The sequence below is a fragment of the Poecile atricapillus genome, chromosome 4 (genome assembly GCF_030490865.1).
Source record: "Poecile atricapillus isolate bPoeAtr1 chromosome 4, bPoeAtr1.hap1, whole genome shotgun sequence".
Taxonomy (NCBI): domain Eukaryota; kingdom Metazoa; phylum Chordata; class Aves; order Passeriformes; family Paridae; genus Poecile; species Poecile atricapillus.
The window spans coordinates 64012293-64034613 of NC_081252.1; the positions used below are offsets into that span (position 1 = coordinate 64012293).

General features: G+C 38.3%; 1 protein-coding gene across 1 annotated transcript in view; it reads left to right on the forward strand.

Moving 5' to 3' along the window:
- STK32B (serine/threonine kinase 32B) overlaps positions 1-21935 on the forward strand; it is a 154582-nt gene extending 132647 nt beyond the window's left edge. Inside the window, exons 10-12 of the mRNA XM_058839041.1 lie at positions 1987-2118; positions 2885-2949; positions 21797-21935. Coding sequence (XP_058695024.1) covers positions 1987-2118; positions 2885-2949; positions 21797-21935 — 336 coding nt within the window. The remainder of the gene's footprint in view (positions 1-1986; positions 2119-2884; positions 2950-21796) is intronic.
- Positions 21936-22321: the final 386 nt, after the last annotated feature.

A 22321-nucleotide genomic window follows, 5' to 3' on the forward strand; every position in this document is an offset into this window, starting at 1 on the left:
AGTACTTCCACCTTGACAGTGACAAGGGTATGACTGAACTCTCAGAAGTCCCAGAGGAGAACAGGTTGCTTTTAACATCTTCCACTATACAATTCAAATTGTTTTTGTGAAGGACCTCCTGGTATAACAAAGAATCTTAGAATTTGCTTCAAGCATCACAAATTAACATAACATTTTTTTATGGAGAATCCAAAATATTTATGTAATGTGTGTAATGGGTAAGGAAAACCTTTATAGAAAGTGGATAGAACAGAAAAAGAATAATAGATTAGAATGAAGCACCTGTCTGGGAAAAGCCAAGAAGGATTCACCAAGGACAAATGGTACTTTCCAAACCTTATCATATTCAATGACAAAGTAACCTGGTCAGTTGACATGGGGCAAGTGGCTCTCATTTATCTGGATTTCTTGAAGGCTTTTGATATAGTTTCCCACAGCCTCCTTTCTGAAAAATTTATGTGTTATAGTATAGAAAAGTGATCCATGAAATGGGTGGGGAGCTGGCTGATGGGCTGCACCCTGGAGGAGCTGGAAAACAGCTCCTTCTCCAACTGGCAGCCTGTCACAAGTGGGATCCCCCAGGGATCAATAATGGATCTGCACAACACCTTAACAAGTGATGTGGATGATGGGATCAAATGTATTTGAGGAAGTCCACTGATGACACCAAGCTGAGTGGGGAAGGTGACACTTTGGGAGAACTACCTGCAGGAAGACCTAACAAGAACCTTATGAAGTTCAACAAGTGTAAGGTCTTAAACCTAGGAAAACATAATCCAGGGGTGTAGCACAGGGTGGGGTCTACCCAGCTGAGGAACAGCTCCAGCAGCTCTGGAGGTCCAGGTGGACAGCAAGCTCAACATGAGTGACCAGAGTGCTGCCGTGGCAAAGAAAGCCAGTGGGATGTTGAGTTGCATCAACAAATGCATCAGCAGCAGAAATAAAGAAGCCATTGCCCCACAGTACTCAGCACTTGCCAGGCCACACCTGGAATACTGTGCTCAATTTTGGTCCCTAGTACACAAAAAAGATGTGGACAGGCTGGAGAGGGTCCAGAGAAGGGCCACAGAGATGATCAGAGGAGTGGGAAATAGGCCATAATAGGAAAGGCTGAGAGAACTGGGGTTGTAGAGCCTTGAGAAAAGAAGGATTAGGGGAGATCTTATCACCATGTCCCATTATTTAAAGGTTAGCTACAGAGATGGAGACTCCCTTTTTACAGGGAGTCACATGGAAAAGACGAAGGGTACTGGGTACAAGTTACTCCTGGGAAGATTCCAGTTGGACACAAGGGCAAAATTTCACACAACAGCAATCAGCCATTTCAATAATCTGCCCATGAAAACAGTGGATTTCCTAAAACTGGACTCCTAAAATTCAGCTGGACAGGTTGCTAGGCTATCTTGTCCAGACTGGGGATTGTGGTTTTGACCAGAAAAGTTTGACCAGATGATCCTTGAGATCTTTCCAACCTGGGATTCTATAATACTGTGAACTCCTTTTTGTATAAGTGCTGCTAACCAAAACAGACCTGCTCCTTCCTTTATTCTCATGGACAGCATCTAAGTAAATGAATCCACTGCAGCACTTCAGATAATCAGATTTCAGCAAGGTCTCAGGGGTGCTCCTCAGCTCTTCTGCACTATTACCAGTGTCATTTATGCTCTATAGCACTAACTGATATTCTGATGAAGACCCTGGGCCAGATTAATCTCTCTTATGGAGTAACATAACTTTAGTCACTCTAGGAGTGGATCTGTTTATAACTAGGAAGAGGATCTAACTCTTTATAATTGCTTTATAATATGATTTTTATCTTATCTCCCTTATTTAAACTTTGAGCATCACTCCAGGCCTAAAAAGAGAGTTTTCATTTTACAGATGTGATTGAGGAGCTGGTTCATTATTACTGCTGTTAACACTTGCCAAGCAAATTAAAAAGCACAAGGATGCTTCAAAGAGTAACTTTGAATCCTTTTGTACCAGAAAGGAAGACTGAACTGTGATCCCACATTTGAACTTGAAGAAATGATTTTAGAGTCCAAGCCTCTCCATAAAAAGAAAAAGCGACTTGCCAAAAACAAATCCAAAGACAGAGCTAAGGAAACCTGCCCACTGGTAAGATGGGGTCTGTGACTGCAGTCAGTGGCATTTTGTTTACACTCTAATAGGCAAACTCAGTTAAGTTCTGTTTTATCATCTCTGAAAATAGACTCAGCCTCTCTATCTGTCATTTTACGTTGCATAAATCATCTCCAAAGCAAGATGAAAAGCAACCATTTTTTTCAAGCAGTAACAACATCTTTAAGCTATAATAATTTTTAAGATTATCACAGATGCTCATTTAAAGTATGAAAAAGTGTTGCCAGTTGCGAAAAACACTTCCCACACATGGACAAATAGTTACAAAGAGTATTTATTTGCTACTACTACCAAAAATGAAAAATATGCAGTGAAAAGTCTTGTTATTTATAAATATGTTAAAGCTGTCTCTTCCAATCTTGACTAATGTGTCCCATGTAGAAAGATGCGTTGTATGAAAAGTCAAGAGTACCGAGCAGATTAATAATAATTTCCAGACTTGAATTATCATTTCAGTGAGGTTTTACAAATTACGTTGCTACTCCTAATGATTTTGAATGTTCATGCAAGCTGTTCTTCCTAGAGCTATCAGATGTAAAAATCCTCAGGAATTCTTTGTGGGGAACTTCTTTCAAAAGAATGAGATTGATTGTGCTATCACAGCCCAATTTAATGAGTCTATGAAATGCCTCTTGATAGCATTCATTCATAAGCCTTTTTGTTCAGTGTTGTTTGTGTTGTTGTGATTTTTGTCTATGATTTCTCATCTTTTTAATCAACCTATTCATGCTGTTTTTTAAAGAACGTACACCTGCAGCAGTGCTTGGAAACCGTTAGGAAAGAATTCATCATATTCAACAGAGAGAAGTAAGTGCATTTCTTAATGCCTCTTTAGAATTCAGTACTAAAATTAAATTGAGAACTATTTTTTTTCTCACAGTGTAAGGGAAGGTGATTAATGATCACAGCAACAGAGCCTAAAAGACTGGATTTCCATTGATTTCTTCCTCTTATAGTCTCTGATGTGATGGTTTTGTAGTTCTTGCATCCCTGCAAGCAAGCAGAAGACCTTGTGATTAAAGTATGTTAGAAATATAAGGTAGATGTTACTGAAACTCCCCAGAGAACCTGTCAATAATTAAGCAGAGGAATACAATAAAAGGTACTGCTTTTTCACAACTCAAAAAAAACCAAGGGAAGTCATAACTCATGAAGTTTTAATGACATAAATGGCACTGTTCTGACTTGGAAAAACTGTTCATACTTCCCCACTATTAAAAAAAAAGTTATTTCAGCATTAACTATTTCAACAAAGCTAAATATTACAGCCATGCCAGACATGAAGCAGTAACTTCTAATGTAAGCATCAGTCAGGGTTGACAGAAGCACAAGCTGACTCCCAAGGGTATCAGTAATCTTCCTGGCTCAATTAATGCACTGTATTTCTTGTAATTTACTGACTCTAAGTTGCAGTCATTATGGACCCTTTTGTATTAGCAGATACAATTCATAACAATGGAGTTGTTTGTGTCTTTGGTCAAATTATCACATTTCATTCAAGTGTATTCCATGTTTTATTTGACTTAATTATATATGCAAACCTTTCTAATAGAGTTGTGAAATGTTAAAAAATTAATTAAAAAGTTATGCATTTTACTTAATGCATACAATACAGGTAATTAATGTCTCTGTAATTAAAACTGAGAAAGGAACTGTCAGCTTTGCACAGTTCACACAATAGCACAAAGGAAATTATGCCATGATCTACCTTTCCTCCTGTTACAATCTCTGGGACATTTCTATGACTGATACTGACTGCTCACAGAAACTACAAGGTCTTAGACAGAAAAGGAAGGTCCAGCAGATTCTTTATGTTATTTTGCATGATGTCTAGCACAGGAAAGCCATTGGTTTCTGTAAAAGTCATAAAGAAGAGAAGCCAGACCAAGTCAGCCCCTTGGGGGATTCTCTAAATGAGAACTAATGAATACTTGAAATTTGTAGTTTAACTCACAAAACAACAAAATTATTAAGATCATAATAGCAGGATTGGAAAAATATTACATTGATTAATCAATTCAATGAGTTTCCTAGAAACTGCACATACAAGTAATTAATTTCCAGATATTAGTCTCCCACCTGCTTTGGAGTCATATATGGAGCATATCCAATATGCAGCAATTTCTAGAAGTTGGAACACCAGATTTTGTAAGACACTCAAAATCTCATTGGTGTGTTCACTACCTTGAACAATTTCTCTTGTGATTTTACTGTGTTATTCTTGAATCTTTTTTATGTATAGGAATTTTTTTTCATTTAATATTGCACAACTATGGTAACAACACAAGCTATAAAGAACTCTGAGAGGCTGATGAGAGATCAAGAAGTTTAAATCAAGTTCAAGTAAAATGGAAGCAAAAGGTAAACCACATGCACTTCAATCAGAAAAGCATGTATTTTGGTCATTGCTTGATTGGCTTTGAGAAGGTAAAGGAAGAATATTTAGTATAGACCTATCACAGATCCTGCATTGTCTAAAGCCAGATCACAACCATTTCTCTTTGAAATTGCATCATAACTTAAGAAAGACAGAGAGACTTCTGCAATATTTTTCAAAGAAAAAAGTGTTATGAAGGGAGGAAGCAGATGTCAAATGTTTGAAGAGTGAAGTGAATTCAAGTCAATGAGAACAAACTAGCAATGGCAGGCACAGATACCATCATACCAGAAGAAGCTACACAGTATTCACTAGAGGAACTCAGGGTGGGTTTCCTTAGACCTCTGTGCCCTCAGGACTGGATGTACAGGCTGAGGTTGTGCTTACATGGGTTTCCAAAGCCACATAGTCTATCAAGTTCTTAAGAACAGCTGTAGATGCTGAAAGACATGAACCATTTGTTCCTACAAATATAATACCTATTAAAATGTGATTGTATCATTAGGTGAGGTGCCAATCCCAAACAGGGCTTTAAATTCATCTCAGATTCATGAAGCCAGATGTTTGGTACTCTTCCATGTTCCTCTACGTAGTAACTGTTGAAACTATCTATGTATTTCCTTAGATCTTCATTATATTCAGCAGCAAAAATCTAAATTTTATTGTCACTTAAGACTCCTGCTCAGTTCACTTCAGTGTCACAGAACACTACATAAATCCTAATAAAGAATGGAAAAAAAAATAGTATGTATTTCAAGGCAAAAAATTAGATTCCCCAGACTACAAGGATTCAAGGAAAAAATTCAGATACTTCTAACTGAGGAACATAAATTCAGGTATTAATATGTAGTTAATTTTCTGTTGTTAACTCAGTTCCACAACATCTTGGAATCCAATACTTGTAAAAGATCTGCTATGAAAAGCAAAATCTGATTTTATTGAATGCCTTGATGGTAGTTCTACGCTGTAGAGCCTCTTTTCCACTGTGTGTCTTTCGTCCTGCAACAGACACTGCAAATCTTGCAATGTGTCATACTTGCTTTCTTGTCAAGAAGCTCAGGAGACTATCAGAAACTCTTAGACTGCAGGCAAGGGAAGCAGGGGGAGGTAGACAAAAGGCTCACTGTGCTAAAAAGAATTCAAACATAGTGGAAGAGACTGAGGTATATTAAAAGTTTCAGTTAATGAAGACAGAGACAGAATGTGCACATTTTCTTTATTCTATTGCTTTCTGTACTTAAGTAATGGAAAACTGGTATTTGTAGGACTGTTTTAAGCAAGGGTTTCATGGACAATGACATGAAGTTAGTGATTTTCAGCAGTGGATAAAATAAATTAGATTTGTATCCTTTACACCATCGTGATCAGAGGGCATCTTCTGTTGAATATTTCAGTGGATGTGAGCTACAAATTAAAATGCATGCATGTGTGTGTGTGTGTGTGTGTGTGTGTGTGTGTGTCTTTTGATATGACATGGGAGTATGGCATCTGACCATGGTGACCTTATCTTCCAGCGCCTTAAAGACAGGGACACACACTGTCCTGATCCAAAGTAAAATAACAGGAAAATCCTTTTGTGGGATTTGTTTCCTATTCTTAAAAGTGTCAGTGTAGTCTCTTAGTTTTGAACACATAAACTAAACAAACTCTGATATAAAAATGGTCCACACACTGATTAGCTTGAATGTATTGTCTGAAGTAGGTTTCAGGGATCTGTTTGGCTCCTTTTTATGGCAAAATAATTATATGTTGGTTTTAATTCCATTTCTGTGAATAGATATTTTATTCTATCCAGAAATGCAGCACCAGTATCTTAATGTGTATTTTCATAGACTTGCCAGCAATTTTTCAAGAATTTGATATCATTTAGAAGCTGTTGGCTGCATTTTCTTTTTTTATTTTTTTAATTCTGTCTATGTGGCTGTGATGGGGGAGATTGTAGAGATAAAGCCACATTCTGCTTGCAGCTTTATTAAAAAGCTGAGAACAAATTATTTTGCTATTTTTGTGCTGTTGTCACTAAACAGATCTTCACATAAAACTACATTTCTTTATGAATATCTAAAACCTGAAATGACCAGAAATTAAGAAAAAGACCCGATATTTGCTTGTAATTAAATCATATTTCTTACCCTTTATGGTCCTGAGCCTCTTCTCCCTGAAAGATGCCTTTAAGATTGAAGATGTGAGAAAACAAAGGACAAGGAAGAAAACACAACAAATATTTTCTTCTCAGGCAGAATAACCCTTAAGTTGGAAGCTTCACAAATTTAATCAAAATTATCAGCCTACTAAAGAAAGCAAAATCAAACATCCTCATTTTACTGAGTAGAATATGTATTTCATACATCCAATGTACATAAAAATTGGTTAGAATTCTGAAAAACTGTTTTAACAAATGCAATGAACTGATTAGGAAAATATCCATGTTTTTAATAATTCCAGTAAAAACTTTCAAAACATTACTAGGAGATTTTTTTTACTTAATACTAGTATGCTTCAGTATCATAGTTATGATATTCAGCTGTATGGTCCCAGTGATCTGAACAGACTTGTCTCTGTCCTAAGATATTTATACACCTTATTCCTCTTCTCAGTATTTGTTCAATGCTACCACACTAAAAAATCTGCCACAAATTGCATTACTCTCACTTTTCCTGCTATCATTCCTACCATTTGAGCATATCTAGTTCTCTTAAAAATGATCCTGAACAGCTCGAGACAAACATACAGATCTCTGTTCCCAGAATAAACAGCAAAACTTGAGGGATCATATTTTAAGCATATTAAGATGCATAAAATCCTGCTGTCTGATTTTTTCCATATTGTAGGTGAAAATCTTACTTAATATTCTCTGCATTTTTAAATAAGATAATACTTATTATCTCTCTCATTTTAGTTCTTTTTCTTTTCTTTTAATTGTCTTTTCAGATTCAAATCCAGAGTCCCTGAGTACTCTCTTTCATTTTAGTTTGATTGAAATTGAATATTCATAATGATTTGTAGTGTACTTCATTGAATGTATTTTTCATAATATGTCTTTTATGTCACTTACTGTCTCTGGAAGATATTTATCATAATCCTTCTAATATCTGAATGCTTTTTTGATAAGACTGCAGTCCTTTTATTGCCCCTTCTGCTGGCCTTAATTCACTTCAAATCCATTTCTTTCTGAGCATTTCTACTGGTTGCACTGCTCTTACTGAACCTTTCTTCTCCCTTTTGTAATGGAAATGTCTGCTTTTGGAGATTGCTCTTGCAATTGGAAAGATGCTTTTCTGAATGTGATTGAACCTGGTTTGTGTTTGGGCAGTAATAACTGTTGCTTGTCACATGAGCTCTTTCACTTCTGCCTCTGATTCCTGCCCATTATTACTGGGTTAGAATTATCAATCCAAATGTCGCTCTCTTCTTAGTGAACCATGTTACCTAAAAGTTTTAGCATAGCAAGTCCAAACTGGTAATTTTTCTATAGGTGTACCTTCAAATTCACTTTTTTTTGGAGAAAGGAGGTCATACAAATGCCATTGTTTCAGTAATTTGTTCACTTCACAGTTTCATGGAGGGGGAAAAAAACCAAACCACAAAGGGTAATGAGTGTCTGGAACCTCATTTTAAAAGTCTTCCAGGAAAAATGGTCAAAGTTTTCCCAAACAAGTAATGATATCATTATAATGGCTACACTTCCCCATCCAACTTTGGGAATGAAAGTTGCATGGGGGTGCATATTCCATTCCATTTTGAAATGTGGTCCTGGAAGGATCAGGAAAACAGCTGCAGATGCTCAGCACTGGAGGCCAGAAATTAGTTTCTATTAACAGAGAACTGAACACGAATACAACTCATAAAAATTGGAAGTCAGTTCCCAGGCAGAGGAAAGAGGAGTCTTCATTTGTACATCTCAGACTTTGGATGGGGAAGCACAACTGTATAATTAACTGTATAATTCTGAGTACCAAATATTTTACCTTTAAGCAGGTTACAGGGGACAAATCATATCTGTGATAAATAAAGGATGCATAACAGGTCATGACTGTTCCATTGCCAAAGAGAATTACCTCCATGAGGTAATTACCTTCATCTCTTTTTATGTTGCATACTAACATACATTTTCACTTGTTATGAGGCTCCATAAACTGAGTCATGAAGACTGAACTCCTTGTCCTGTTTAAGAAAGCAGTTTGTGGCCAGTTGCTGAAGCAATGCCAGTAATGAGATAACATTATTACTGCCAGTCACTCTGATGTCCATGTGTCTGTTGAATACTTTCATAGATGAGTTGGAAAGGAAGGTGAATGGTGAGGTCACAAAGTTCACTTTTGATACCAGAATAGTCACAACTAATCCAGTAGATAATGATAGCCATGGTTCTGAGTTGCAGGGTAAGAAAATAGCAGCTCAAATTCAGTACTGATAAACGCAAATACAGTCAGAATAAGAATATCTAAATTTAACCTTTAGGATAATAGACTCAAAATTAGCTTCAGTTGTGAAGGAGGGAGCATTTGAAAAGACTGTGGATAGCACAATGCTTAGTGGAAGACTAAAAGGTATAGATATGTTCCTGCAAAAAACAGCTACAGATAAATATATGTTCATATACATATACCTGCATCTTCCATTCTGTGTACAGCTCTGCTTCCTTATCTCAAAAAAGATTTAAAAGGACTTAGGAAGGTTTCAAGAAAAACAGGATTGGTGAGGGGGGTGATATGGGTCATGTTGAAGAGTTTAAAAAACTTGAACTAATTTAAACTCAGAGGAGTGGAAACTGAAAAGACAGAAATGGGAAAAATAAAAACATATTCTGAAACTTACTGAGAAGATGACTAAGCAATGATTATTCACTCTTTGTGGTAACCCAAGCTCACAAAGTTATCAGGCTGTAGGTTTATAAGAAAACAAAACATTCATTTCTGTGAAATGTAGCATGTTGCTACATTGGTGATTTGGATGTTAAACATATAAAAAGATTCAGAAGAGGATTAAAGAAATTCATGGGAAAAAATCCATCAAGGTTCTTGAGATGTGAGTCTTCTGATGCAGTCATTGGTTCAGGAAATCGGGCAATGTCAGAAGTGAGGGGAATATGCCACAGCAGCCATTTGTCTCCATTCAGCTTATTCTTCGACAGCATGCACTAGTGTCTGAAATGGGCCACTGTGAGAGAGGGGAATCTCTGTTAGGTGGAATTGCTGGGTATGTGCATTTATGGCTTCTCACAGCTTACAAGGATTCCATTTTTATAAAGTCTTCACAATAGCACAGGGGTTGAACAATAAACATACATATAAATTGTACATATGTACAAGTATGCATGTATTGCATATATGCAAGTATGTGTGTGTCGCTAAAGGACACGTAATGATTCACACCAACATGTCCCAATGGTATGACAGGAAAAGAATTAACTTTATTTTCTGACTCCAGTACTTATAGATTTTTGACAATGACCAGGGATTAGATAACTAAATTATCACCTATTCAATCACACTGGTCATGTGAAACGCCCATCAAAGATGTTTCTTAGAAGGAATGTGTAAATACTTACATTTACAGTTACTTTCCTGGGAAAGTAACTAAAACTATGAAAACAAGATCAGAAGGTTTAGTTTTCAGGGCAACATGTATGTGTATATATATCCTTTTGGAAACGGGAAAGAAATGAGACTTAGGTCAGTAAGAGATTTAGGGAAGACTCAGACTGTCCATTTCTGTGTTCCAGGACACATCCCCCATTCTCTAGGAAGACCTGTGTGTCCCACCTGGGGCTCAGTCCATGCTCCTGTTGTGGGTGCCTGGATGACATGGTGTTCAGTAGAGTGGCTTCTGGGGATCCCTGTGCTAGGCACCACCTTTCCCACACATTGTACAGGGAGGTTTGGTGATTAATGGAAGGCTGCAAATTATGCTGTGCAATCACAAGTGAACTCCTGGCTCAGTCTCCTTTTGGGGGCTCCATCCTACAGGGAGTGAAAGAGCTGCACTGTTGATCTGACCTCTTGTGAAGCGAAGTTTTGGGCTGCAGAGAAATCTTACGTAAGCAATAGGTGTAGAGAGATGAGCCTGCAAAGAGGTGAGTGCAGGCTGTGGCTGCTCCCTGGCAACTCATGGCCTTTAATTCCCAGAAGTCTGGTGCTGTGAGAAGGGCAGGGCTGAACCTGCCTATTCCCAGATGTATATATGCCTGCCTGAGAATGTTTATTGTCAGGTCAAATAATTGTCTGGCAGAGCCAGACTGACTTTAGTGGTGTGCTGACCCTGTCTGGTGTCAGGTGCCCACCATAGTCACTCTATCATGGCCCTCTGCAGCTGGGCAGGGGAAAGAAAATGCATTTAAAAGGCTCATGGGTTGAGAAAAAGACAGGGAGAGAGATCACTCACCAGTTACGGTCATGGGCAAAACAGGCTCAGCTTGGGGAAGGCTATTTCAATTTGTTGCCAATAACTAAAAGACCAGGAAAGTAAGAAATAAACCCCATATCTTAAACCCACCTTCCCTCTACCCCTCCCTTTTTTCTGGGTTCAGCTTGACTCCCAAAACCTCTATCTCCTCCATGACAGGGGCACATGGGCATGTTGTCTCTGCTGCTGCTTCCCCCTCACACTCTTCCCCTGCTCCAGTGTGTTTCCTCACACTGCAGACTGCATTTCTTCATGAACTGCTACAGAGTGGGTCCCTTGACCTCCATGTAATCTGTCCATCTGCATGTAGCTGAACAAAAAGGTGAGCCTACATCCTGCAGGATACACACCAAAGGCAGGCTAGGAAATTAATATCTTCTTTGAAAATGATGATTGGCCCACACTGCTGAGAAATATCCTTATTTGTGCACAGCTGCCTATAGTCCTAAAACTGGATTTTGGCTAACTAGAAAGAAAATATTTTCACTCTCATTCCAAAAGGTCTAAACCACAGTATACTATTGGGAAATTTCATAGCTGCTTTCCTATTCCTTGTAGATGTGGATCTGCAAACATTTTAAACTAGAAAACTTGTTCACATTTTAAAATGTGGCTGAACAAGACAGACATTGGTTAGGATGTACCTGGTCTTGAACAGACAATAGCCCACTTCTAAGATACACCTATTTTACTCATCTAAACCTGGCTTTAATGTTAGTGTTAATCAGTTGATGTAGTCACATTTTCTTAAATGACTGCACATCATTTGAAGTCTTCATTTATTTACTTAATATCTTTTCTTATTTTACTTTATCAAATCCCAGAATAAACCTCAGATCTCAAGACAGTGCAGGTCAACACACTATAGCACCCAGTACAATTTTTCACTTGCCTTCTGCATACCAGTGTTTCACATGGCACTCACGCTGTGCACCTGAGCCCACTAGGTTTGATTATAAATTGCTGGTTGATAGAAAATTATATTCACAGCCATTTACTGAGTGTAATTACTCAGCAGAAGCCATCAGCTTGAATCAATTATCCAAACTCTAAGAATATTTCCCCAAGGATTTTTGGAAAGGGTGGCAGAAAATGCCATGAGTGACGGTGGTAAAAGAAGATGTGTGTGCTACCATGGGGATACTGCCCCCCAAATTTTATTTTTCACATTCAGCTGTAATAAAGCATAAGTTTTTGTCTGAATATCATTAATTTAAATTTAAATGGAGTTAAAATATATTTATTTGAATAATGACTTGGTAGTCTACTGAGCTATCGAGACACATACATCACAGCGTATTAGGAAAACACACCTGAGATTTTGACTGTTTCTATCAAAGCAATTGGTACCAAGAGAGCATGTTCCAGGTCAAAGACAAACTGACTTAAATAGTGGTTAGACACAGAGCAACTCCTACCCCACAGGCTGTACACAAGGTTTTTCAGAGATATCTGAAATTAATGGGAATTAGATGACAAAGTACTTTTCAAGATACAGACCAAGTCATGCAGAAAAGCTGCTGCTGGCAGAGCCAGAGCCTGAATATGCTACAGGCACATCTGCATGGATGAACAGGCAATGGCACCCCTGTTCTCATTGGTGATTTCATTACCCAGCTCTTGGCAGAGTTTATCACCATGTGCTGTGTTACAGACTGATGGGACCATTCAATTTCTGCACCCCTGCACTGTGTGGGTGCAAATTTACTCTAATCCAGAAGTAAATTAGCTCTGTTAAGCAGTGCAGTCTGTGGTGAGCTTGCAAAGCCACTAAACAGGAAGGGCCTTGAAGCTGTTTCTCAAAGAGGGAAGGCATATATGTTTTTCGAGAGATGCAACAAGCCTGTATCCCTTCAAATTAATATATCTAAATGTAATTTCTTTAGTTTAAGCTCCTTTAGGACTCAGTGAGGAGAGACTTGTATCTCCCCAGATTGATCTGTGACACATACATTAGATAGCTTAAACCCAAAGAAATTAATCCAGGTTGGTGACTCTATTTACCCTGTAGAGAGAGCATGAACTAAACTTTCAGTTGTCTGCAGTTAGCTGGCATAAAATCCATCCCACATTGGTGCACTCAGATAATTTCTAAACGTCAGTTCTGCAGGCACAGGTGCTCTGTGGTCTGACCACCCTCTCTGCCTCAGGTAGTCAAGGGCATCTCACGCAGCACAAAACTTCACTTGTGGGCCAGATGCACTTGAGTGTGTGTCCATATCCATGGGAGACCAAGAACAAGCAAGCCATAACTGTAAACATTAGCAAGGAAGTGCCAAAGATTCACGACATTCACTCTTGGCTAGTGGTTAGATGGAGCTACTGCTTGGACCCAGGTTTCCCAAACACACACCAGCTGTAACACAGACAGCAGGGAGGATTGTGTTCCATTTCAAGCTGCTCTGCACACACTGGTTCTCTGCAGTGAGAACCTGAGACTCTGCAGGAGTCTGCTCCAGATCAAGGGGAAATTATCTAAGTTTACAGATTTTCACTTTGGAGTTGTGTGACTCTGATTTTGCTGAGTGATAAGTGATGAGTGTTGTCTTTGCTTCAGCAGCATCTTAATTCTGCCCTGGTCTGCCCCAAGCTTCCTTGGGCACAGAGCAAGATTGTGTCTTCATTGTTTACTCAGAAATGCTTAGAAAATTCATACACTTTTCAGTGATTTCTGTTTTCCTGAAAAGACTTCTGAGATCACTCTGTGCAGAAATTGAAGAAAAGCTCACTATTAACTCTCCCATGCTTTCTGCTCCTCTGCTAGGTGTAAAGAAGAATTTTTAATAAACAAACCAAAAAAGACATTAGCTACATAAGCTGTCTTTTGAGATATTTTTAATTAGCCATATAATTACTTAGTTTAATTAATTAGATTTCCATGGTTGGGATTCTTTAGAATCCTTCCTCATTTTTAAAGGGCTTAACTCTCCTTCTTCCATTTCTACTCCTTTTTTTTTTTTTCCTTCTCCTGCATTTTCCACCTTCACTGCTGTTTTCTACCAATTTTTAAATTAGAATACAGGCAGTCTTCCATACAGCTCCATTGTTAGCGTCATCCCTGGCACAATTTTTCCCAGGCCAAAATCACTCTTTGAAGAAAATCCCTTCATATTTCAGAGGTTATCATAACCAAAGGTTGCCCAACAAGCAGGTGGAACACAACAGCTCTGGTTTGCAGATTAGAGATTAGCCATAAGGATGTGAGGCAGTCTGTGCCACTCACTCAGCTCCCATGCATTGATCCTCACCTTCAGGAGCAAATGGAACCAATGTCCAAAATACAGAATTACCTTCCCATGCACTGCTCTATTTGCTGCCTGTCATGAGAGCTGTCCTGGGTACCACTGGGAATAGGAAGTGGATGAATAAGTTGTGAGATGTTCAGGTTACCAGGTAATTTAAGCAGGATTAACAATTTCTGTTATATGTTATGAAATTAGAGCACATCTTCTCAAATTGGGGAATTTCATCATATTTGGACAAACTTGACTCTATTCCATAAGATTTACACTGAGTAAAGTTATTATTTTCTTCTTTATGAATGAAAGTGTAAATTAAGTAAATTGTCTAAATTTCTGATCAACTCATAGACTCCTTTTTGCTAACTTTTTAAGAAACAAAGCAAACTTAGGAATTTTCAGACAAATTTATGATAAATTTTCTGGATATTTTGTTTTAAAATGTAAAAATACTCTTTCCAATATGCTTATTCAGTTAAAAAGTAACTTGATCAGGGTCCTTTGCTCACTTCTTTATTTCACCTTTTCACTAAAAGATATAGTTGAATGAAAACCTGACAGAAGAGAATTAATGAGCAGAATAAAGGAGATGTAAGAGAGTGACACTCATTTACAATTGTAAAATACTGCCAGCTTCTTCCATTTTCACAAAAATAGAACGCAGCAAGAACCAATTTATAAGAGAAACCTTAAAACATGTAGGCAGAAAATTATTAAGTGACTGTGTGTATCAAAGTCCATTCTTATTCCTGACAGAGGAAAGCAGATGACAAGCCAAGCTGCTTATTGTCCCAGAAGTCATGCTCTGTTATCACTATTTCCACAATCATTGCCTGCACTTGATATTAAAGTGATGGCAGAAAAATAATGGCTGAAGTTTTCAGGATGGAGTGTGAGATACACATGCATACAGCCCATTATTTTTGAAAAGATGTGTGTGTGCTTCAGGACCTACATTTTACTGCCAAAATCTTGCCCTGTTTTTGTAATATGTCTGCTTTACTGAAGCACATGAGCTGCTATAAAACTTAGACAGGGGTTTTATAAATGATCGGGTTTTGCATGACTTTGGGGAAGTGACTCTTTTTGTGGCTAAAACATGAGAGATGATGGGTGCTATGAACATTTTTCCTCAGTGCCAAGCCAAGGGAAAAGAGTCCTTTTGGAGCTGCAGGCTGAGCTGATGCAGGATATGAGCTGGTATGACCAACATTTTTAATTTCCACCTGTCAACCACCTACTGACCACTGGACACTTATTATTTAGGACTGAGATGTAAACCAAAACATATCCCTTTTCATGAGGGTTATACCAACATGTGAAGTTCAAGCTACCCAGCAGCTTTGAGGTTATAATTTTTATCACACCCAGTGTGAGTCCTCTTGAATCCTCACAGTCCAAATACTTCTATTCTTTCTAGCACACGTTTCTCTGCATAAAACCACTTAAAAATGTGAGTAACACAGGAGTATAGTCTGTACTCCACAATAAGCAAATCTTATTGCCACAGTTAGACTCCAATGTCCCATTAAGACTTCCTTTTTATACCTTTTGACTAGAAATAAAGGAGATGGATGGGGATAAAGTTTTTTGAGCTCCAGACTGCTGGAATTTGTAACAGGAGTGTTACAAACTCTTTGGGTTTATAATTTCTTTGGGTTTATATATTATCTTTTGTGTAGAACCAAACCTTGAGCCAGTTTCAATAAGCAGCTGCTAACTACTTCCATTTCCTTAGTGAGCAATTTCCAGACCATTTGGTTAAAGTGCTTAGTTATCAGCCATACAAATTATTTGTGTTCAGGGACAGGCAGTGGTGGTATGGGAATAGTTAAAGAGTCACCAGCTTGAGGAAGAAATTGTGTTGATCACTTGTGATTTATTATTCCAGGCATTCTTTGGCTATGTTTGTATATAAATTTGGATGCATCAATACCACACAGAATAAAAATTAAAATTAAACTTAGAAACAAAGAGTGGGACAGAGCAGTGGGTACCAAATTGAGACCTTGACTGCCCTCAGCATCAAGATGCCTCTTACTCCATCAACTTGCAACTTGCTCCCATCTTGGCTGGATACTCTGGGTGTCCCCAGCTCTGACAGGATCCCTGTGAGAGATTGCTACTGTTGGGATCTTCTTATTTTATGAAGTCCCTCTACAGAATTATATCATATGTAAAAATTACTTGGATGAAAATTTTTCAATGTGATAATATTCAACAATTTAAGTTATATGGATAACTTCCAGGTTTCTATTTTCTGTGTCTGAGATATAAAAAATAGTGACTTTGTTTCTTTCCAGCTTCTTTTAAATCCTTCACAAAATGTCATTGCTAGATCTTTTCTATTGAGAAAGAAATGTTTCCAGTACCATGTTATTTGCTAACTAATTCTAAAAATATGGGATTTGGACATTAGGACATTTACTGTTTTTTGTTTGTTTATTTTTTAATCCCCTTGTGATTTCTGTATCTGTGGTGCAGTAGACAAAACACATGACATGGTCAGAGACATGGAGATGAAATAGTTCCTTCTGGAGCACAGTCATTCCTCATGACACAGTCATTTTTTTTGCACTGATTCCAACATGTTCAGAATTAGCTTTACAGCAAGGCCATCTGCACAAGCCATCAGCATTACTTCTGTGTAGCTGTTAAATCATACAGCTGAGATGGGTTTCTGACTATTTAGCAAACTGTCCATCAGGATCCATGAATTTCAAAAAGTCAACACAGACAAGCCTCATCTGTTCTGATCTCAGTACCCATCCCTTGTGAAGAATAACTGGGATAAATATTCCACAGGTTTATCTATTCCTCGGGACTTATCCCAAGGGATGTAAAAGTTTTTATTAATAGGCTTTTGTTTCCTACAATAAAACTACTTTCTAAAATTCATTTTATTACACTCTTCTTTACCCCAGACCAAAAGCAAAAGCATCTGTTTTCTCTAGCAAAGTGAAACACCAAGAAACCAAGGTAAAATCCTAAATCTAGAAATGGCAAAGCAAATGCACTGCCCACTCAGACTGTTCTGCTTTCTCCACACTCAGGACACTTGATTTGCAACATTGGCAAACTCACTTGCAGATTTTTCAGAATAAAATCTTTCCTTTAGGATGTGGTGGGTGTGGGAGTCTCAGGGGAGGGGCAGCTCTGCCTGGCTTGAGGTCTTTTTTGTCAGTAGAAGGTCTCTTTTGTCCTCTCATGGCTGCTGAGAGCAGGCACACCGTTTGAAACAACTCCTTGCATTTCTGAGGCTTCAGTTTCATCCTGACAGCCTGGCAGGACCCACTGAGGGATGCTTCAGCTGCACAAAGGTGACACCACGCACCGAGCAAGCAGCCAGGAGGGACAGGCAGTGTAACAGCCTCCACACGACCCTCAAACACAGCAAATACATTTTGCAATGCCTGATGCTCTGTACTGCTATAGTGGTTTTGGACCTAGAATTTTTCCCTCTCTGAATTCCCTTCCACTGACTGATACCAGATTCAAGATCCAGCATCAGAAATCAATGCCGCAGGAATGCTACTATGATATCTGAGTACTGAGAAAATAAGAACCTTAAAAACCAATTCATGGCTCATACAGGCTCACAGACACAGCCAGGATTTGACTGGAGGTTCAGTTACTGCTCTTGATGCATTCCTGCAGTGGCTGGTACAGCCTCTCTCTTTCTCGCTGCTTGAGAGGAGTCTGTGCAACATTCAGTGTCACACACTATCAATATTGCATGGATCAGTGGTGAAGAGAAGGAAAACTCTGTTGGTTCAGCAGAATCACTCAGTTCCCAGCATAATTGCCTCTGAGACTACTTACATATCTGTACAGAACTGTCATGGAATAAATGTAACAGACACAGTTCAAACTCATTTTCATCCTCTTTCCCCTGCAGGTTTTTTTTTTGTTCCATATGATTATATCCACTGGAACCACTTGTTCACTTTTTTATCCATAGCTGGACATTTTATTATTTATTCTTAGTTAACATTTTTCAGCACAGGAACAGGTACCTGCTTTAGATCCACCACAAAGTCTCCATCAATCCATTCATTCTCCCTGGGCCTTTATAAAGCTTTCACAGCCTGTAGCTGCATCAGCTTAAAAGCAAGATAAGTCATTCACTGGAGAACAGCTTCCTACAAATGATTTATTGCACTATTGTCATTTTTGAACAGACTGGCCCAGACTGCATTTATTTTGCCATGATTACAGGAAACATGTCAAGGTACTCACATTTTTTAAAAGCTTTGAACATCTGACAGAAAAGTGCTCTGGGTTTGACACCAAAGAATCAAGAATACACCAAAAAGAGAGAAATTGCACTTCTGTAACATTCCAATATTTTAACTGAGGAGACCGTGCACACACATTCCTTTGTGTCTTCACCTGAGTCTGCAGTTTTGAGCTAGAGAGAAATACAAACCAATTGCCTTATTTTATTTTTTCTGAAACTGCAGTGCTTTGGGAGGAGGGCTTAGTCTTAACAAATCTGCAGTTTTGACAGTTATGTTGAATAGGCAACTTTTCATTCTTTGTCATTGAACTTATCCTACTATGCAGCCTAAAGACAAACTTCAATATTCTTCTTCATCTAGAGAACAAAGCTGAGCTGTAAGCAATTCCCTGGTGGTCCCAAGTTTCCTACTGGCTTTCATTAGATGTTTGTGATTTTCATTCTGTCCTGCTGTAGTTGTTGCAGTCTTTTTCTGTTCAATATTTTATTTTCCATGCTAGCTTTTAGCCAGCCTGTTCTCTTTACTTTTGTATTTTTATATATTCAATAATGCATACATGCATAATTATACATTCAGTATAATTACATTTTCGTTGATTATGCATGCCACCTTCTTTTCTAATTATCACAGACACCAGACTGCAATTCCTTGTTTCATTCAGACCTGTGAGACACAGAGCAGTACTTAGAGATACAAAGTTCTCAGCTTCCATCATTCTTGACAGCAGCTGCCTTGACATCTGATGAGAGAAGCAGATACACAGAAAAGTGCTGCAATTTGTCCAAAGGGTGACAGAGGTGGAAACAGAATCAGCATCTCCTGGTTCTTAGTCCAGTTTCCCAGCCCCAGGAGTACACTGGTAAGCAGGTTTTTGTGTGCCCACAATAACTAAACCCCTAGAGTGAAACCCTTAATGCAATTTTAATAACTGAAAAAAGTGATTGATAAATTATGAAAGAGTTAAATAGCAGTTAATTTTTTACCTCATCATCAGGTTAATAACCTATTGCTTGCATTGAGTTTGAAATATGTGTAGTGAATCAAGATACAGAGAAAGATAATGTCTGAAAAGGGAATACAGTGAAGCAGTGCTAAAACAACATATTTCTTTAGCACTTCCAAATCCCCATATTCTGTTTCAATAGTAGACCTGGGAAGTAGGAACATGATAAAAGAAAATAATGGAAATAAATCAGCATTATTAACCACCTCTGTAGAGACTGAAAAAATTGAGGCTGGCCAGAGATATCTTTTGAACTCAGCATGGGCTTTATTTCTCTCCTTTTTCCACTGTCCTCCTTACATGCATTCTGCCTTTGTGCCAGTTTGAGAGGTTTTCAAAATAAATTTTAAAAATTGGTGTTTTCTTGCTTCATGTTGTTACTGAGAGGATTCTTACTTTCCTTTTAAACTGAACAGTGCAGTAAATGCCTTCTTTTTCAGCATTTTACATACAAAGGAAATATACAATTCCAGGGAGAAAGCACTTGCGTGTCTCAGACCAATGCAATTATTCCTCAGACAGAGCCAAAATTTTTCTCACTGCACTATTTAGCAGTTTGTAAGGTTTGCCACCCACACTTTGCAACATAAGTTTCCAAGCACTGCAGTCTTTTCTCTTGATGCCTACAAATGCATTAGTCTTGTACCAGTAGCTCAGATCCTGAGATGTTTCAAGTCTCCAGTCAAACTCTATTGCTCTCCTGGTAGACTCTTGGATCTTTTTTGAAGATCTTGTTAAAAGGGCCCAAACCAACAAGCAAACAAAAACCACTCCAAACCAACAAACAATCAAGACAATTTGAAGAGTAAGTTACATTCTCCATTCAGCTGTGCAAAAATTATAATTTTCTTAGAGTCCTTGGGTGAAAATCCATTGTCTTGATGCTTTGTCAATATTAATTTAAGCAACTGGTTCCAAAGCTGTTTCACTGATGTTTTAACTGGAGACAATGGACAAATTTATCATAAGGAAAGGAATCTTCCAAAGCTCATTTGTCATCAACATTGGTGAAGATAATTCTTCAGCATGTCAGCCTGGGACTCCTATTTTCTCTGCTATCCTCTAATAATTCACTCATACATTGACCTATAGACTCAATGATATCCACTGAATTTCTGGTGCACTTGAAAAAATCCACCAAAAATGCTTTTGGCAATTTGTTCCTCTAATTTTTTGTTTTCAGTCTGCCTTAAAGCTTTTCATTTAATGTGTCTGCCCTTTTACACAGTGTTCCCATATTTTTTGCTTTAATAGCCTCCTCTATTCATCTGTTTAATTACAGTATTTTCATGTCCCATCACATTCTCTTATGTGTGTTCAGTATGGTGTCTCCATATTGTTTACACCGCCTGGAAGTACTTAAGACTTTGAAATTGACCCTTTAAATTTGATTTTTGCATGCTTTTCCTTTAATGACTATTTTCTAGTTATTCTATATTACTTAAAAAGTTGGATTTGTTGGTTTTTTTTTTCATTATAGCATATATACCTTTTATAATTGCTGTACCAAAGAGCTCTTCTGTAGTGTCTCTGGTGACAAGTCTTGGTGCCTTTTTCAGGAATACTATTTCCCATTTTGAGAAAAGAAACAGTCAGAGAAAAAAATCCTTCAAAATAGTAGCTGTTCATATTTAAAAAAAAAAAATAAATAAGGTTTGCACCACATAGCTTCCCCATTAATCTTTCCTGAAAGTATTTACACAGTGTTTGGAGGAAAATACTGAATATGACATAAATCACAGTAAAATCACACAGTTTGCTGTTGAGCAGAAATGCTGAGAAGCTCTTTGATACCACAATTGGTGGGGTCTGCAGGTGCTACTGGGGCTGTTTTCTAGAAAATGATGTAAAGAGAAGATAACTTTGCAGTCTTTAAATATAGGGTTTTGTTGCTGTTGTTCCTTGAAACCACTCATGAGACTCTGATAACATGAAGTAATAAGAGGAATACTGAAAATACTCTTATTTAATTTTTTCTCTTTTATTGATGAAGGTTACTGATAATTTGGTAGGACGAGGCTGACATGCTGTTGTGTGCCCAGTCAACAGCTTTCATCCACCTCCAGCTGCCTGGAGGTTTTACCAAGTTACAGTCTGAGCAGAGGTGCTGAAGCCACAGAAAGCATTCTCCACTGCTGGCTCTTTATGGCAGGCTGTAAGGGGAGCAGGACTTGTCCAAGACCTAATTGCACATATTTAGGAGGAAGCAATCATGAGTGTTTATGGTAAACGGCAGCTATAAAGCTCAAGCAGTTGATACAGGTGAAATGGTGCAGGAATCTGTTTTATACCCAGGAGTACGTGGCTATCCACAGGGCAGGCAGCAGCTGTCCTTCCAGTACAGCTACCTGTGCATGACAGCTCTATCAATGTTTTTAACCTCTGGCAGATTAAGAAGACAGCAGGATCAAAGTGGCCAGACCTCCAGCATTGACAGCAGAGCATCTCTTCAGAGCCACGAGAAGCTCCAAGACGGGAGGAACAACAATTTGCTGGGACACGGCTGCACCAGAGGCTGCAGCAGTTAGTGAGCCACAGCCCTGACACACACCAGGGCCACGGAGGCTCCGCTCTGCACACCCCTTCTTCTGCAGCCAACCCTCAAAAACAGGATCCCTGGCCAAGGACAAACCCACACAATACACAGGCTGAGATTTTCCATGTACAACTCTGCTCTCCTCTTGACTCTGCCACTGGAAAAATGACCATCAGCAGCAAAATACAGTTTTTTAAGTAAGTGTGACTTTTGTTTTCAAAATCCTGGAAGAAAACTTGAAACAATTCATTAGGCAGCCTCTCAGAGATTGCTACATTCCTGGATATTTGCAAGAGACAATGTTGTACTGGGGCCTGCTTTATCTTGAAGGCTTTATCGTTACCCCCAATCTCTCTGTTAATTGAAACGGTCCAGTCT